The sequence below is a fragment of the Hetaerina americana genome, unplaced genomic scaffold (genome assembly GCF_022747635.1).
Source record: "Hetaerina americana unplaced genomic scaffold, ioHetAmer1.1.p SCAF_3, whole genome shotgun sequence".
In the NCBI taxonomy this organism is placed as follows: Eukaryota; Metazoa; Arthropoda; class Insecta; order Odonata; family Calopterygidae; genus Hetaerina; species Hetaerina americana.
Window position 1 is genome coordinate 16,187,826 of NW_027286874.1, and position 20,331 is coordinate 16,208,156.

The following is a 20,331-nucleotide window of genomic DNA, read 5'->3' on the forward strand; positions in this document are numbered from 1 at the left end:
TTGGTTCAAAGAAACTCCCTTCATCAAGCAGTACGCATGCCCACCCGTGGAAAGAACATATTGGATCTATTTCTTACAAACACGCCGGAACGTATTATTAGTGTATCAACTGATGAGGGCTTGAATGACCATAAAGCAGTTAATGTCCATTTGGACATAGCAATAAAAAAGATTGTTAAACCAAAAAGAAAAATTTATAATTACCATAAAGCAGACTTTGAATCTTTTGCCAATCAATTAAACTCTTCACTACCCGAGTTCAAAACCCGCTTAAGTCATGTCAACGTGGAAGAAACTTGGACAGAATTTGTCAATATCATGCAAAAAGGAATCGTAGATTTCATACCTATAAAATACGTTAAAGCAAATCGCGACCCCAGGTGGTACAATAAAGACGTTAGAAAAGCCCTTCGAAAGCAGAGAATGCTACACTCTAGGGTAAAGAGGGCAGGCGTGAACACATCATCTCCTGAGAATACACAATTATGGGACACATATAGATCCTCTAAAATTGAAACCAAAAAACAATTACGTAGCGCCTTACTGGAATTTAAACGCAAAGTACTTTGCGAGCACTTGGACACTGACCCCAAAGCTTTCTGGTCATATGTTAGGGAAGTAAATGGGAGTAAAAAAACCGTGGCTTGCTTAAGGGATTGTAGCAATGTAATTCATACAGACAGCGAGGTTAAAGCTAACATCTTAAATTCATTCTTCCAAAGCGTTTTCTCGAATGATGTTGCCACCGCATATCTCCAAGAAACAATACATACTCCACCCATGGAAAAAATAACAGTGGACCAACAAGGAATTCTAAAATTGCTTAACGAGATTAAACCCAACAAATCCCCGGGTCCCGAAAATATACCAGCTAGGGTGATAAAACATTTAGCTCCAAACATTTCCCCGTACCTTGAATTTATATTTAACAAATCCCTCACAGAGTGCAAAGTACCCAAGATTTGGAAAACCGCGCAAATAACGCCTATTTTTAAAAGTGGTGACAGGGAGGATCCCAGTAATTACAGACCTATATCTCTCACTTCTATCTGTTGTAAAATCTTAGAGCACATAATTGTCAGTTCAATAATGAGACACCTTGACAATATTAACTTTTTAAGTGACAATCAACACGGATTCAGGAAAACCCGCTCCTGCGAAACCCAATTAGGATTATTTACACATGATTTACTTGTATCTGGTGAGAGAGGTAGGCAAGTGGATGCCATCTTCTTAGATTTTCAAAAGGCATTTGATAAAGTCCCACATGGTAAACTCATTCATAAATTAAAGGTCGCGGGTATAAACAAGGGCGCTATAAGTTGGGTTAAAGATTTTCTTTCAGAGCGGGAACAGAGGGTAGTCCTTGATGGCGCTAGTTCCGACAGCGTTCGAGTCACGTCGGGGGTACCTCAGGGAAGTGTGATCGGGCCGTTACTTTTCTTGATTTTTGTTAACGATTTGAACCGCGAAGTGAAAAGTAAAATTAGGATGTTCGCGGATGACACGGTGATCTATCGGGAGATATCTGGGGATGAGGATCGTTTTATTCTAGCGCAGGATTTAGATTGCATTACTAAATGGTGTTCTAACTGGGGATTGACTCTAAATTATAATAAATGTTCAGTGGTAAATTTCTTTAAAAGATCAACGGGATTTGCTAACAAATTAGCTGGAGGTGACCTAGCAGTAGTTGATACGGTAAAATACCTAGGTGTCACATTCACTAAAGACTTAACTTGGGGGACTCACATACGTAAAGTCTGCGGTCAAGCATATAAAAAATTGGGATTCATTAGACGCATTGTCGGCAAAAGTGACTCGAAGGTCAAGGAACGTTGTTACCACGCTCTTGTAAGGCCTCATTTAGAATACGCATGCAGCATGTGGGACCCGAGTGAAAAAGGTCTCATTCGGGAAATTGAGAAGGTTCAACGCCGGGCAGCCCGTTTTGTAAAAAATTCCTACGATAAAACGCAAAGCGTTACCGAAATGCTCATGGATTTGGGGTGGGAATCATTAGAAGAGAGACGATTCAATGCAAGACTGAAATTATTAAATAAATTCAGATCCGTATGTTTCAGCACCGAGGTCTCGCAGATTATTCGTACTCCTACATACATTGGTCGCTTGGATCATGCATATAAAATTCGGGAAATAGATGCCAGGACTAGCCGACTCAAGGACTCCTTCCCACGGACAATACGGGATAGCAACTGTAGGATTATAGATAGTAAAAATTCCACTTGCCACCCTTCAGTGTCTAAAAAATAATTAGTTCTACTTAAATGCATGCTCCTCCACTAACCTTATGTGTTTTGTTATAATAACCCATTCTTTCCGAATGACCTCATTCGTGTTCTGTTCATCTGTTTTTAAGTTTCCCTTTCAATCCCTCGTCCCTCTCCGCGGAGGAAATTCCTGCTACCTGCAACGTTGGGTTGAATTCCCTTCCTTTTACTGTCTCTTTGGGGGGTTGAGTGTTTTGTGGTGCATTTTCATGTGGTAGTGATGTTTCACATTCTTGCTTGTTGTGTCCTGGCTTGCGTGTTTTAGGATGGCTTTCGTGCTGTATCCTGGGGTGCAGTTTTTTGTTGTTTGGCGGTGTATGTGTTTGCATGAGTATTGGATGGAGGGGGTTTTGCATGAGTGTGTGCGCTGCTGGAGTGTAATTTTCCGTGTTGTTTTTTGCATGTGGTATTTTTCGTTTTTACGGTTGGTGACCTAACACCCCCCGCCACACGCCCTTGCGGCGGCTTGCGGGGTATTATGTAGATGTAGATGAGACACGATGGCCTATATAAAAGAGGCGAAGATGCAGCAATCTACCTTTCACCTGAGAACACCAACTTTGAATGCTGTGGACAGGCCAAGTCAACTAACAGTGAAAACCCAAGAAACATGCTTAGTTCACTTAAATAAATGTTTACAGTACCATGACCACTTTTTGCATAGGTCATCACTGGCATTTAGGAAATACTAATTCACTAATGACTATACCCCTCCTTAAGACTTTGAATAGAGTAACATGATCCAGCCTCCTTTAAAATTAACAGCTAATAAACAGAATGAAGCCTCTATGCCTAAATAATAATACAGGACAAAATGTTTGAACTTGAAGTGCTAGTGTAAAACAGCATTTCAATAATGGAGAATTTATTTATTGTTGTGTTCAAACTCAAAGTACATAATGATTACTACTCACTAGTAGTGCAGAAGTAAGTAATCAGTTGCTTTCTGAAATGGCTGTCTGGTTAATTCAATTAACTGCACAAATTATCCTTTGAAGTACACATAAGTGAAGCACAATTCTTTAACTTCTTCTTTATCAACACATGGATAGCCACTAGTCGTTAAAATATCACTAGATTACTCATTCAAATAATTTAAATGAAGATGTACAGACATAATTTTGCCATTTACTATCCACTACCTATTTTATGGTAAAATAGCATTTTTTCCAAGATGTGTTCACGGCTCACTGGTAATTCCATTATGCTGTGTTCGAGGAGGAAATTGCTAGGGGGGAATGGGTAGGGCTGGAGTGAAAGTAGGTGTGCTACTCTTCAAATCAGATTTAACAAGTGTTAGTTACCCAATCACCCAAGGGGCTAAAATCACTACTTAGCATAGCGCAGAATTAGTGTGATAGTATGGGATTATAATAAATCTAAGAAAATGAACCCAATGAGATTCTCAAGAATTATGAAGGCTAAGATAAATATTTATGTTGAGCAGCTTAAACTAGAACAGGTGAAACAGTTTGCCTATTCAGAATGTGCTTTGGAGGATTGCGAGCATAGCGGTAGGGATATTAAGATACAAATTTTGTTAGGAGTGCTTACAATGAAGCAGGAATTTAAGACAAGGACCTTACATAATAAAAGATTAAAGATAACTTTATACGAAGTGTTGCTTTGTATGCCTTGGAAACTTAGCTAATGAGGCAAGAGGATAAGCAAAGATTGCTGTCTTTTGGGATGTGGATAAGAATAAAGAAACAATAAGAGGACACAAAACAGATGAATAAGTACTAGGCATTTTAGGAGATATGATGACTGCTGGGGGAAATTCAAAGGCAGGACAAGTGGGTTCAAGAGGAACAAGAAACAATGGGAGGAAAATAAGAGTCACTTTGGATGTATTTAAGGAAATAGAGTGTGTTAAGAGCTAAACAATTAGTCATTGTAATATTTAGTCAGAAATCTACACTAAGCTGATAAATTACTGCTAAGAAAAACATAACTATGCCATGAGTCATTCATCATTTAGGAATATGATTTCACTTAATTGTAAAAATATAAATTATAGATACATATATTTTCCATCTATTTACCCTTTAGAAGTGGTAAAATTTATTTTTGGAGAAAGTCGCATAATAGTTAAAACTATTGATGCATCTTGGAAGTACAAATCACACAAAAACAGTCAGTGACAGCCACACTTGATGCCATCAGTTCAGGCAGTACAAAGTTAAGATGGTCAAATTCTACTAAATACCCAACTACTTTTGAATGATATTATGTACCATCATTAACAAATCTTCACCCTCAAAAACAATAATTTGAGACTGATTTGAAATTAAAGACTTTCAATACACATCATGCTGAACAGTCATAAGAGGTCAATTCCAACAAATAAATACAATCCAGCTCTAATTACAAACAATAAATTATTTAAAATCAAATGTACATCAACAAAATGGCAACATCACAAAAATGGTGGAACCATTAAAAAGGTTAATAATCTCACAACACAAATTCCTCTTGTTGGCTTAAAACCAGACAATCCATTCATATATTCAATAAGAAATTAACTACCAAGAGCTCGCTAAAAAAGATATACATTGGCACAATTATACAAGTATATAACAACCACAACAAAGTATTTATTACAACATTCTGGTGGACAGCAAGTGTGGACATTGCTGAAAATCCAGTTAATAATCCACAAACCTTCCTCAACAGATATTTCTTAAAGAGAAAAGTGTATAAAACATTAACATGATTCACCACTGCTCTTTCAACTGTACAATTGACTGATAAAAACAAGTATGTACAATTTATTTTAATGCCAGAAGGAAAAAAGGGGACAGCGCCTGTAGCAACAACTACGTCATATATGAAATCACTTCCTCATATTGACCAAGTAAAAAGCATGAATTATCATACTTTCCTTTCTTCCCTTATTCTTGAATTAAATTAATTCATACGTAGAATAACTTCAAATCAATGCTAAGAATCCTATCTCAACTTATTCCAAATTGCTGAGAGTTTATGAAATCTGTAAGAACGACCACTTCTCATATTATGAAGATGAAAATAGCTAAAATTTGAAGAAAAGATTTGGCAGTTCAGTTAAATATCAAATTAGAATTTGGCAACAGGCAAACAACAAGGACATTAGAAATTATTAACTTGAGTTTGATTTCAAAAATATTTAGCATTACAATAATAGAAATAGGGGAAAGATGATTTTCACTGACTAAATACATCCGGTCTGTTCCACGCAGTTATGGACTTCAGTGGAATTAGTAAAATGCATTCCACAAATAGCTGAACTTAAAGATGCTCTGGATACTTCATGAAACAGTAATTTTTTAATAAATCCAAGATTTAATAAGATTCATATAAAAAGCATAAGAAATCATGCATCATGATATGCACAAAGAACTAAAATAATTTAAATTAACTGGAAAAAATTATGATTCCATTATTTTATCATGAACGACCACTTGTCATATTATGAAGATGTAAATAGCTAAAATGATTTATCAGGATAGAAATACATTCTACCCTATCAACTTAATTTTAGGCATTAAAATTTTAACAATTACTTTAAGTTAATCGCAAAATTGTCTATAATTTGATGTATAAAATTACTAATTGCTGAATTGTTTACAATAAATTATCATTGTATCATAAAATCCATACTGCAGTGGAACATTAACATTGGAAGACTTTCAACAAACACTAGTAGCTTTTTTCAAAATAGCAAAACAAAATCGGTTTCAAAAAGAATTTAAAAAGACAAAGTTACTTCTTGATAAATAATTTCACAAAAAATTTCAATATGATATTGAAATAAGTAGAAGTTAAAAAGATATTTTATCAAGAGATTTATACATAACTTTTCACAAAGAGAATACTGCAGAACTGAAGCATAATTTTAATAAGCTTAAATGGCAGTCACTGATCAAAATAAATTCATTACACACAACCAATAGTAATTCAGGTGACATTAATTTTTTGCATTCACATGTAAAAATTTTAATGTGTTCACTACATGACTGCTGCTGATCGCTTGTCCCTATTTTTGCTCCTTAAAATTGTTCTCGCTTTGAAAGCAGCTGCATTCATCAAATGCTGAAAGAGAGGAGAAGGACACTGACATTACATCAATGAAGGCAAAACCTTGACATTTCAGAAAATGAAAAATAGAACAAGTTTTCCACATGAAATCCTACATCTACATAAGTTTCATGTCCGAAATGTTTGGAATAATGGGTATAGACAAGTTAGTATAATTTAAGTGCGTTAAGAATACCAAATTGTACTGTAAAGCAATGTTGGATAATTAAGGACTTGGGTGGACAAGAGTTTTGAATACACTATCTGAAATATTGAATTACTGTGGAAATTCCAGTAAAATCCTTTTTTTGGGGGACACCCAAAAAACTTTCCCCACGCACCTGTGCTCCAGCAGGTGACCACTTAGCGCTCAAACATAATGCAAAAAATTGAAAATTTTACTCAGCACCTGCACACTGCTTAGAAATCCTAAATTTCCAGTATCAAAACGAGTACCAAAAATGCATTTCAAGTGTCTCCCATGTTTGATGCATTGACTAGGCCTCTAAATGAAACAATGCATTCTACCCATTCATTTAGGCTTTGGATGGTCCCTAATCATCATTATGCACTACATTATCACTAGATGAAACTTGTATTTACCGCAGTATTTCCTTCTTCATTTCTTTGTACCCTCTGTTTGCCTTCATGTTGCCTAAATAACCTATTCTCTTCCTTCCTCTGACCTTCCTACACTCCTCTCTTTGCCCACAATATTCACAATATGACACAATGATTCTCTGCATGTCTTCCTCTTTCTTTTGATTCTAGGAGTCATTTCCTTCTTTGTGCATCTATCTACAATTTCTAATTTCAGGATATTTTTATTTACATTATTCCTCATTGAAACCATTCGAAAGTATATTTCCTCACAATTCCCTTTTTCTTGAATTCATTTTTTATCCTTCCCACAGACTTGGCACAAATTGACTACTTTATTACCTCTATCAAACACACACACCCCTTGAGCAACTGTGTTATGGCTACATAATTCAGACATAATAACTATTAAGAAAAATTCAAAATACCTTTGGAATTCCCCACTGATGGGAGAGTACTATGGGCAAAGCCACCTTATTACATACGTAAACATTGGCACTCAATTGCCAGAAGGTTCACCATTTCTGCTGTAGACCCTACTACCCACTAAGAGCTAAATAGTCTCACATTAGGCATACCGACAAATTTAAGCCTACATACTACCTTGATCAAAAAGTTCCCGGAATAACCACCGTGTGGCGCTCCCATCGTTCCGATTTGAGTTCTGTTTTTTTGTTAAATTGGTACATCTGTTGTTGATATTCCCTTTAAATCTTAGTGTCATAACTTGACATTTGCAAAAGTTACGGTCGGTTTTCGGTATGTCCATCAGTGCTTCCTGCGATTTTTCCATTACTTCCTCTCGGCTGCTAAAACGCGTTCCCCGTAATGGCTTTTTAACTCGATTGAACAGAAAGAAGTCACAGGGAGCCAAATCAGGTGAATTCGGTGGCTGTTGGATGGTATTTCTTGCATTTTTCGTCAAAAAATTACGAATAATGATAGCACTGTGCGACGGTGCGTTATCATGGTGCAAAATCCACGAGTTTTCTGCCCACATTTCTGGTCTCTTTCGGCGAATTGCTTCACGCAAACGTCTCATAACGCCCAAATAATACTCTTTGTTTACTGTCTGGCCTTCTGGCAAAAATTCATGATGCACTACACCGTTGTAATCCATGAAAACCGTCAGCATTGCCTTCTTTTTTGACTGAAAACGACATGGTTTTTTTGGTCTCGGCTCATTTGGTGAACGCCATTCACTTGCCTGATGTCTGGATTGCGTGTCGTACTCATAAACCCACGTCTCGTCTCCAGTAATGATCCTTTTGATGAATGTGGGATCGGATTCAGCCTCGCAAATCATGTCTTTTGCGACGTCAACACGGTCTCTTTTTTGCATGAAATTGAGGTCTTTTGGCACCAACTTTGCTGCTACACGACGGAAACCCAAATCATTAACCACAATGTCTTGGGCGGATCCATAGGCAATGTTCAAGTCCTCCGCTATTTCTCTGATGGTTAATTTGCGGTTATTGACCAACATTTCTTTTACTTTATCAATTTTTTCACCGACTTTCGATGTCGATGGTCTGCGTTCATCATCTTCGATTGACTCACGACCACTTCTGAACCGCTCGTGCCACTGGTAAACGACCGTTTTTTTTTAGAGAATCGTTGCCGAAACACTTTTCCAACATTTCCAACGTCCGTGCGCCACTAAATCCGTTTTTTACGCAAAATTTAATACAAGTTCGTTTTTGCAAATTTAAATCCATTTCTGCAATTGTAAAAAATCGCCAACACACACAGAGATAGATGTACTCTTGGCTAAGTAACTTTTGCAAATGTCAAGTTATGACACTAAGATTTAAAGGGAATATCAACAACAGATGTACCAATTTAACAAAAAAAAACAGAACTCAAATCGGAACGATGGGAGCGGCACACGGTGGTTATTCCGGGAACTTTTTGATCAAGGTAGTATGTCATATCGGGCACAAGATTGTTCAAGCCATATGAATGTAAGAATAAGGAGACCATTAATTTGATTCTGCAGGAGGCATGGCAACAGGAATTGACTGACACAAACAAAGGCAAAATGACCAAGAAGTACTAACCAAAACTAATAGAAAAAATGAACAGCAACATCTACTACTACAGTCACAATATAGACAACTGAATACATTAAATGCTGGAGTGCAACAACTATGATGAAGACAGAAGGGACCTAAGCCTTGCATATATTAGTACATTCGTCAACTACCCCAGATGTATTAGGAAGAATACTGACCAAACGAGAGATTGCAGATGGCTGCGAAAATGTTTAGCAATCAAAAAGAGGAGGTTCAACTCAAGATATTAGAGAACTTTGTCATGCAAGGTCCAGAAGAAACTTATCTGGTAAATGAAAAAATAAGGTTAAGCTCAAGAGCCGAAGACAAAAAGCCAAAAGATGTAACATGTAACTATACAACCTCAATTAATTATGCTGTCAGCCAACAATTGTAAAAAAAAATTAAGTAGTCATAAACAACCAGTAAAAATGTTATTTAGAATTTAAGAAATTAACAGTGGTATAATCTTGAATTGAAATTTTGGGGACAAAATTAAAAAGGAACCCCACACACCACTTCAGAGATAAATTGTCAAGTCTTTAAGTCACTCGATTGAATGGAACCAAATAGATAATATCCTGGTACGAAATCACTCCATAATACACCTTCATGCTTGCAAGGCTACTTCAAAAATCCATATACCACCAGGATGGAAAGCTTCGCCACCCTAAAGGTGGTTGTTATTTTTAAAAATCTACATGAAACATGAAGAAAATTAACTTCAAAGCAAATTCCAATGAAGTAGATAAATATCTTTCTTCGAGCAAAATTGAGACCATAAGGTCACTTCATCCATTTAATCCTTCATCAAGTGCATAACAACAATAATAATAAGAGGAAATAAAAAGCAACAATAAAAAGAAAAGAATGGTAAATTCGTATATATAATTAAAAAAATAAGCATATAATATAATTTTTTTTATGTATAATACAAATATAATTTTGTGGTGCAAGTACACATGAAGATGCCCTAAAAGCTTTTAAAAGGATTAAGTGGTGAAAAATACACTACAGTGGTGTTGTGCTTGTGAAAATTCCTTAAAAACTTTGTAAAAATGAAGGGCCCCCGGTCACTAACATAGTGGTTGCTGTGTCTAAATATTTGAGTGCCTGGTGGCCACTGAAGGTGCCTCCTTGAAGGAGAGGAAAGGCACACTAATTAAAAGGCACGTGACTTGGTTAGATAAAATTTCAGCCTTCCAAAAAGTGATTAGGGAAATTGCAGTTGAGTAACATTTTTCTTATTTTCAAAATCTTGAGTTTAACAGTTTTAAGGAACAAAGGTTTGCAGAGAAATAGTTTCAAGCTGGTCAAGGAAACTAAAGTAATGTCATATTATCCTACCATGTTCCCATAGAAAATGCTCCATAACTTTGACCTGACAGGCTTTTCGGTAACATAATATCTGGAGGGACACCAATTTATAATCCAAAAGTCCAATTAAAAAATCCAAGAGTCCAAAATAGTCTGCCTCACTTTGGAATGTTTCAATTTTGTTATTAACATATTTCCGGGTGTGAACTGTCTATATCTTTGTCAATGATAATCTATCAATGTCAGTTAAATCATGAACACAAAAAGGGAGTATCATGAGATGAGATCACTCTTTATATACTAGATTTTATACTTTACTAAGGAAAAGTATTTAATTACCCTTTCCAACTTTGTTGCCTTGTATACAGCTACATTCAGAGGAGAAACCCTTTCTCCCAATTCAAATATTTCTCGAACCAAATAATTTTCTGTCAAATGAAGATTCATACCAGGCCCCAGCACCTATGCAGAGTACGAAAAATAAATGTATTTATAAGATTCCTCACATTTAATATAATTAAAATACAACTAACTCCCTTAACTTGAATTTTAAACAAATAACTACCTGACAAAATGCATCATACTGCTTTTTTCGGCACCATGAGTCTAATGCTAGCATTTCTTGGCCAAATTTTACTTGGATATCAGGCTGCACTCCATCCTAATAAAAAACATCAAGTATTAAAAATATGTACATATTGATTACACAAAAGTGAACATTTAAATTTTCCTGCAATATATACAGCAACAATTAATAAAACTCCAACACCTTCCACATTGGTGAAACCTCATTTCAACATCCCCAGAATTTGTTTTCCCTTTATTACCTGCCAAGTATTAGTAAAAGCAAACTTAGCCTTGCTTACTTACCACTTCTGCCACCTTACATACAGACCAAGAACGTTTTAATTTGAAATTCTTGAAAATTTTATCGCTACTTTGGAACTGTCTTTAAAGCTATATTTTCAACATAATGTATCAGAACAGACGATTCAAACATTAATCATACTGTGAACAGCACGAAAATTGAACTAAGACCATTCAAAGAACACTTGGTTCATTCCTTTACAAGGAAAGAGCATGTTCGCAACATTAAAATAGTAACAATGCACATCAAGTACAATTGGTGAAACAACAGGGAATACCAGCAATCTAATTTTCATGCAAACTGCATTCATGAGAGGCTCAGAGATTTAGAAATTTCAGGCTATCACCTTTTCTGAAATCTTTATATAAACAAAGTCCAGTCCATGCATTTATGACTGAGAAATTAAGGGAGTGTACATTGCAAAGTTATTGACAACTATCATTGGGTATATTTACAGCCAAAACAATTCTCACTTAGTGCACTGTTAGCAACAAACACCTGCTTTTAGTACATTAAATGCAAACTCTAATAGTAATGCTTCCTCATCTACCTCAAACATGTTTGGTTTTAAAAACATTAAGTATGCATGCTATCTTCTTTCTTAACATGCATTATAATACAGAATTATGAGCATCAATTGATAAAGTCATCACCTCAACAAAATGCAGAATGTCTCTGAAGCTGGAACGTTGCTGTTTGCGATCTTTTTTAGCACGATACTTGTGAGAATCAGTGGCAAGCCCACGAAGTGTTTCTATTAGATCTTCATTGTCACATCCTTTAGCTCCAATGGTAAAATCTGCATCATGTTCCCGACCCAATTCAGTGGCAACAGCAATTGCTTCTCCAGCAGCAATACGTACATCCAGTGATGCAGAATCCAGAAGATTGACAAGTCTTGACAGCTGCCTATATAAATTATTATCTCATGTTTATCCATTCATAAATAAATCAATGGGGCTACAAAAAAATATCCCCAAAATCACTGGAAACATTTGCTTAGAACACTTGAATATACTAAATTTATCAAGGATGTTTTGAAGGAGGTTTTCAATCAACTCAAATTAAACATACTTTACTTTAATTTAATAATTCATATCCAATTAGATGATTAAATATCCATCCCATGGAAAATTTACAATCTCAAAAGAATCTACATTGAACCTAAACATGAAATTTCTTCAATTGGCAAGATATTATTTTTTGATTGAGGCTCAATCTAAGAGGGCGTGAGTTTTGCACAGATGAAACTGTCACCCCGATACAATTCTGATCTCACTGACTGGCATGATATCGGAGTTCGTTACAATCCCATCGGTCAAATAACCAATCAAATTATCAAAAATACTGCAATATCAAGTCCACTATAGGATTTTATGTTTTCCCAGCATATGTTCATGGTGAATTCTTCTCCAGATTTCCACTGAGTTTAAGTTCCACATTACTGCTGACTATCAATGAATGACTTGTCCAATGAAGCGTCAAGCAATGCAGAACTTAACCCGGTAGAAATCCAGAAAAGAATTCACCCTGAAGTCTACTTTATGTTAATTTCCCAACACCATTTTTTTAATAGCATAAATTCATATAATTATGTGGGTAACCAATTAATCCTCAAATGAAGTCAAAGAATTTTAAATTCACTTAAAACTTTTAGTAAAGCTACTTTTACTAAAGAACGGCAGAAATTTTAACATTATGATTATTTCCATGATCGTTGTTTGATCGTGTGGTGTTCAGGTTATCACAATTGAAGTTCCTCATAATGTCATATGTCAATGAATTCAATGAGCATGATTTTTGAGTCTAAAATTACTTCATTTCTACTGATAATACACTAAAATCAGGCAAACATACTAAGGAAGACAGGAGGTGGATGAGTGGAAGGGAAGAGAGCAGGGTCAGGGAGCAGCAAGCAAGGTCTCAGTTATTTTTCAACAGATAATGGCAAAAGAATGACATAATATATTATACACACACTAATAGATCAAATTTAATGTTTAAATGCTCCCATTTCAACCATTATAGCCACGCAAGAGAAGAAATTGCACTCTCTTCTAGTATAATCATATTAGCATAAATTTGCAATTTTACGTGTTTTTATAAGAATATTAGAGTATGATTGCGGGAGATACATGGAGTATACTTTTCAGCATTATTGAAAAACTTTTGAAATTAAAACAATTCAGGAATAAAATTTGATTTGACTATTACGGCAGACTAACACTTGACATCATATTTCTCAGGGAAACACCACTCAATGAGTTCATGCATCTCCAAATGTTAGTGTTTAACTGACTATAATTTAAATGGGAAAAACTTGGGGACACCGATTAATACAGGGTTTTGAATCAAATGAATGATAAAATGTAATAATATATATGTGCCCATAGGATACATGACTGGAACATTCAGAATTATAAAAAAATAATGTAAGAAGAGTAATGTAAGTTCTCTAGCTACTACAGGCTCATTTAAAATGGTATTAGTTAATATTTTTGCAAAGAATACTGTAAAATACAACTGATACTGAGGACCACATAACTATCTCATCTCTATATCCAACTTTTCTTGGCTAAATAGCAACTAGTTCGTGTTCTAGAAGTATCCTAATTGCAGTTATGCTACAAACTAGAGATCCGTAAATTAAGATAAGTTTTTTTATTGAAGAACATTTTCAAGATGCTGCATTATTATACAAATAATTGGGTCATTAGGTCTATATAGTACATGTTCTTCATGAAACTAATCTCAAGATTGTGTAGTCCAATTTTACTAACCACCTTTGAAAGGAAGTTAGAAATGCCAGTAAAAAGGACTGTAACAACTTCGATATAAAAAGGTATTGCATTACCACCAAAAGAAAATGACTGAAAATGGGCACAAAATGAACACTAAGTTCAAAATCACAAATATTCGGTTAACTAGCAAGGAAAGAGAGGGAAAAAAGGTATATCAAGCTTGTCTGATTTCTTATTCCTGACAGAACATTTATTATTATTACAAACTTATTACAATTACCTAAAAAGCACCTAATTTACGTTAGCTCAAAAAATAAAATTATTTAGGGAAAAAATTTCTAAATTTTTTTGTAAACAAAACCTTATGACTTCAGCTCCGAATAACTTGTAGGGCTTACATCCGTATGCAACTGTTCTTCCATCTATACAATAGGCTTACTTAAGCCAAATTAAATTATATAAAAAAAAGAAAGAGATAGCATATCTTCAATTTGGAATTGCAGAAAATTTGTCACACCTTCGTTGAAATTGTAATAACAGTAAAACCTTAAATTTATGCATAAAAAAACAGACAAATATGTTTATTCAAGGTTTCTGTAAAGTTGAGGCTTGAGGAAAGACTAAAATTGCATTTTCAAATTTAGTTAATTTACAGATTCAGTATCACAAATGATTACAATGAAATATAATATATATGACCATGCATTGTTAATACAATCAGGTGCAATAAATGTAAATAAACGAGGGGACCGCAGTGGTGTGGTGGCTATCGTACTGGCTGCCCAACCAGAGGGCCCGGGGTCAAATCCCAGCAGTGTTGAATATTTTTCAGAGGTATCTTGATCCCTACTTTCATTCTTTCCTGTCCATCCCTAATGGTGCAATTGACCTCAGCTGTCGGTCGCCTCCCCTTAAATACTACTACTATGTAAATAAACAACACCTAACATGGAATTATTTGAAGTATTATAACTTCTCATACATAAGAATTACTAAAAATCATAAGATTTTCAACATTCACATATTCTTCTTACAAAATTTCTGGTTTTTTGTTCTACCTACCTACCTTTTTAAAAGAATATTATTCACTATTGAAATAAAATAGCACATAACTAAGGTCAATAAACAATAGCTGTGGAAACAACTAACGACAATGGTCAATCAATCAGCTACTCATTTTACATTCAGTTGGCTTAATAAATGCTGTCATAAGTACCAGCGTTCCCAACCCAGAGGTTTAGCAATGCTTTTACCGGGATGATTACTTATAGTTAATTCACCTAACAAAATTAAATTAAATTTTTGTATCACTCCACTTTCAGAGCAATTTAATGAGGACCTATCACGTGACATCGCGTGAGTTCCCAGTTCAATATAATTATACTTTGAATCACGCATGAATTACTACTATTATAACTATTATAAGGTAACCAATTAATATCAATACATTTTAAGACGGAAATTGCAGATCACTAATGTTAAGAATGCTAAAGTTATACTGAAATTAAACACCCTTTAACCAATTGAACAACATTACTGATCAAAATATAATCTTATAATTACTAAAGCATACCTTCCCATCAAAGAATATACATCTGGAGGTGCCATTAAAGTGAGTAGCAGACCCCAAGCTGAAAGGGCTGCACTGTAAAGAGTGGCTGACTCTGGATTTGAGGCCTGCACAGAGGAGCTGGTAGCAAGCCAAAAGATGTTCTCCAAGGTGCACATTAACTCAATCATTTCTTGAAGTTCACTTCCAGAAACAAAGCTGCACAACCCCAAGGCCATACAACACTGAAATATGTTAATCAGAAACTTCATTGATAAATCAATCCTAGAGAGTGATAAAATATCGACTAGATTGGGTAAAGATAAAGCAATCCTTAGCATTTTCAGAGCAGTCGTGTAATTTCCTTAAAATATAAAATTTATGAACTTCAAGTTCAGAACTGTTGCATTGAAAATTTTTCTTAGGCATTTAAAAAAAAAACTAAGTGGTTTTGTACTCAAACTAGGGTAACAACAGGATTAGAATGCATATAAGTAACATGCACAACTTCTTTACTTATTAATAGGTTTCTCATTGCTACACTTATAAAGGAATAAAAACAAAAAGAGAGAACCTAGGAATGGGTGTCTAGAGTAATGAGTTACAGATAGGAAGAAAAGGTAATCCCAAATTAATTGGAGATTGCTGTTTGGGGCTGTCAATATCCGAGTTAATAGTACTATTGTTAAACTTTAAATGATTTAGCCTGTGATTGGGAAGATTACAGATGGAGATGGAAGAATAGTATCAGTGGATATAGTAGAAAATGGAGAACTTTGTGTATCATTATTTCACGTAAAATTAATTAATAACACAGTTAAAAAAGTTTTGAGATTAAGAAGTGCTGACATTGACCACATGGAAGGCCAAAAGTAAATAATCGGAAGAAAAAAAGTTGATAAGTACGATTTCAGTGCATGGGGTTTTCTAATTTCCATCAAGTGGTATACGAAGCCAAGAAGAGACATGGTATTATTTTTAACAACTTTGAAATAGTCAAAGAAATTTAGTTTACTATCAGTTAACTTGCCAAGATCCTTGACCGAGAAAAAATAATCCAATAGCAGGGAATTCATGGGTATTTCTTGAGGAGATAGACATAGTATTCTACTGGGCATAAAAGACTAAAAAATGAAATAATTCTGGGAAGTGGGTGAACTGGATACCTTCAGGTGACCAGCACACCCTTAACTCATCAAAATGTATTCCATTGACCTACCTTAGCTCTTGCAGAATAAGTAGCAGCATTATCATTGGCTAAAGTAATTAACACTGGTCTCAAATCTCGAAATGCCTGGTCAGCTGAACCACCAGAACCATCATTTACTCCAAATTCATCCCCTCCACCTAATTGGAGACACAATAGTGATGCCAGCTGTGCAGCAGCAGCCTGTTCTGCACCACGCCCTTTCTTCAAGCTCCTTTCAATGCCATCTGTTAATGTCAGGCGCCTGAATAGATTTTGGAAATGAGAACATGAAACATTAAAGCGACATGTTCCACAACAACTCAAGATTTTTTCTAGACCTCAGAATCAACTGGGCCTAAGTTTACTTGGCCAAATTTTACAGGATTGCCCAACAAAAAATAACTTTCAAAACCTATTTAGGTATTGCTACTATAAACAACTTTATCTTAACACATTTTCATCATTATTAAATGTGGACTATAATACATTCCATACCGTGTAAAACTGTAATGAAACATAAAATATTCATTTAATTAAAAGGCAAGCTCATAATTCAAAACACCTAGAAGCCATCAGTGTAGCATTTCCAAATGAAATTCTTAAAAACTCCAATGGCGTCAAATTTATGTACAATGAATGGGTTGCCTTTCATGATTATAGTTAACACAAGGAAATTCAAATGGAATTTTTGTTAGCGATGAAGTTCATTTGGTAGAGCTTAATATGTATTGAAATGCAGGATATGCAATGGATACACTGTTGGAATTATGCAACAGCATCTATGTTTTGATTGTGTTGAAATCAATAATTTACTTTAAAACCTGATGCTTTTGGTATCAATTAAATTGCAGCACTTGAAGCTAAAAGCCCCAAAACAAATGGACAGAACTTAACAATTGCTAGGATTAATAAATGAAAATATTGACATAAAAGCCTGAGCCAATACTATGCTTAATACTACTGTTTCACAAATATCTAGTTTGTTTCCTAATATTTCATTAAGATAAAGCATAATTAATTGTGCAGTTTTTTGGGTAATTGAATACAACACTGAAAATTGGTAGCCCATTACATGGCAAGTTGAATATGGCTAGTTAACTGTATCACAATAGCAAACAATAATGTTAACATGAAATTCCCATGCTCAAGCTCTTTCTTAAAAATACCTAAACTGATTATTAGTACAATCAAAGACCAAATAAATGGTATTAAACTGGTTACTGTAACCTCCTGAAGATGCCAAATGTAATGCAAGAAGATGAGAACTGCATTGGCTTTTGTTTGAAAAAACAATGCCTACCCTACATAGGTTCTGACACTGAATGAGAAAAAATATCCCTTCTCCCAAATAGAGGGAATTGCATTATTCATACGCCAGAAAGCATATTTAAAGTCTTGCAACCTTAGTTGGGTTTTTAAGGAGCAACTTCGACATAAGTATATTTCATTATAACAATCGTGACAACACTTATGCTAACAAATGTAACACACATTTATCTTGGAGAAGCCCCATTGGGTCCATATTTCCAGAAGCAAGAGTAGCAGCTAGAAGAGACATCATGGGGAAAGATGTTAGATGGTCGAGGTATGATGGGAAACGTTTCTGATTCAATATGTCCAAGGACAAATATTGATTTCTTTGGCTTGGTCCATAAACTAAAGTGAACAATGCAGTTGTATGACCACATGTAGAAAATTTCAAATTTCTGTTAAATATTAGAGACAGAAAGTGCACTTTCTAAACAGCAAAAAAACTAAATTGCATAGTCTTCAACATCACTGTTACCACCTAAATATGGAATGATAAGATATTTTAAATGTATTTCAAATATGGGTTGCACCACAGAGATTTCAATCTTTTGAGGCCCATGAATTTTGAAATAAGGTACCACTCTGTATATGGTAACATTCCATGTTTAAGCCTTTCTTCAAAAGACCCTTTTCAAACCCCTGTTCTCACCTGGGAGTTACTTATGCTAAACCCATCCCTAACAATCACCTATGACACAAGAGTCAAATGGCCTAGAGTTTCTGGGTGCACAATCAAGAACTTAAAAATACAAAAATGTTTGGTCAACAAAATAAGCAAATATTTCAATCAGGCAAATATAAAACTAAGGTAAGAAACATACCACATTGTCAGTTAACCTAAAGCACTGAAATTAAATAATTTTGCCTAATAAAAAACCTCTTAAACTATAAAATTGCTAAGCCTTTCTATTGCTCCCTCGAGCCAATTGCAACATGCACAGTAATTTATATCACCAATATACTGCTTTCCAATACAAAAATCATGCAATTATAAATTTGTTTGGGCTAATTTTAACTGACAGGAATATCTCTAAAGACTAAGAACACAGATTTACCTATCAACAATAAATTCGGGAATAAATTTCTTGACAAATGCCTTTGATACTGCTTCAAGGCTAAGTGTCCTTCCTTGAGCAGATTTTTGATTAATTCCATCGATTGCTTCCTTTAATTTTTCTTCAAAAACTTCTTCTTGGGTTTGTTCATCTACCTCCTCACTAGTTCCTAAAAGAAGGCAGATATTTTTTTTGATAACCAGTCATTACAATAATAACAAAACAAATATAATTTTAAATAATTGAATAAAACATTTACGGCCATTTATTAAAACCGTGAGAAATCCTGTTGATAGGATTGATGCAAAATGAACTTAATCTAAATTTCATACCAATGCCTTAACCTTAGCGAGAATACCAAAATTCCGAGAATCGGAAGGTTACTAATGTGACAATATAGAGCCACTCATACATATGCACTAAAAATAAAAGGTTCAAACAGTGAAATTTTCGGGTCACTTACCTTCTTCTAAAACACTCCGATTTTCCGAAAAATTGCTGATGATACTAGCATTGTCAAGTGAATCTTCATCCGATGTGGGTACCTCTTGGCGAGACTTATGACCAGCACCTATGACAAGAAATTGGTGAATATCGTTCAAAAATTCGCCTGAAATCGGGAAACCTCGAGGAGCATTACTTCTGGGTTTACCCGCGAGAGAATACACGCGACACTTTCACCTGCCAGATATTGCCCGACCTTGACACGAATTCCTATGAACAGCTGATTCAAAAATGAGAACATAAAAACATGCCACGTAACGTTATGAGCATATGGCTCATAGATTCACACATTTCTCGCATTAAAGTTTGGAGAAGGAAAATAAAATTAACTGCGCCTAAAAAAATCTTTAGCTTTAAAAAAATCATAGCCTTCAAAAATAAATAAAAATGGCGCAAAGACAATCTATGTTTTTAAGCTTAAGTAAAACATTTCGACAGGTAACGTAAACCTGCAATGCAACGTGAGAACGACTTCAGCATGGTTACTTACCAGACTTATTTCCCCTCCGTTTTCCTTTTGGCATTGTAACTTAAACTAATCCGTTTCGGCCTAAAACCCTTGTAATCAAGACGGTAAGCAGTTAAATATAGAATTCCTCCTAAATAAACTTGATAATTGACATATAAATAAAATTTCGCTAAAACTCATACACATCATGCTCTCAAAACATACAAGTCCAAGCCTCACGGCCTTGCGTTTTGCAACGATTTCTGGGAAATCCTTGGCGGGTCACGAGGTATAAAAAAACATGGCGTAACCAAATGAGTGTTTAAGAGCGACGAAGGGCGGTAA

General features: G+C 35.0%; 1 protein-coding gene across 1 annotated transcript; it reads right to left on the reverse strand.

The window, feature by feature from the left end:
• Positions 1 to 4,320: 4,320 nt before the first annotated feature.
• Positions 4,321 to 20,222, reverse strand: Ifrd1 (Interferon-related developmental regulator 1). The gene is made up of 9 exons (XM_071587603.1): positions 20,029 to 20,222; positions 19,498 to 19,605; positions 19,035 to 19,203; positions 16,699 to 16,930; positions 15,504 to 15,724; positions 11,843 to 12,098; positions 10,887 to 10,982; positions 10,661 to 10,783; positions 4,321 to 6,365 (listed from the first exon to the last, which is right to left on the reverse strand). Exons 1-9 carry the CDS (start codon positions 20,060 to 20,062, stop codon positions 6,282 to 6,284), a joined length of 1,323 nt encoding a protein of 440 aa, XP_071443704.1. The 5' UTR covers positions 20,063 to 20,222; the 3' UTR covers positions 4,321 to 6,281.
• Positions 20,223 to 20,331: the final 109 nt, after the last annotated feature.

Coding starts and splice junctions, on each gene's coding strand:
- Ifrd1 (XM_071587603.1), bottom strand. CDS start 20,062: ATGCCAAAAGGAAAACGGAGGGGAAATAAGTCTG. Junction 16,931..19,034: donor CCCGAATTTATTGTTGATAG/GTAAATCTGTGT, acceptor AAATCTATTCAG/GCGCCTGACATTAACAGATG. Junction 6,366..10,660: donor AGGCAACAAAGTTGGAAAGG/GTAATTAAATAC, acceptor CCTCTCTTTCAG/CATTTGATGAATGCAGCTGC.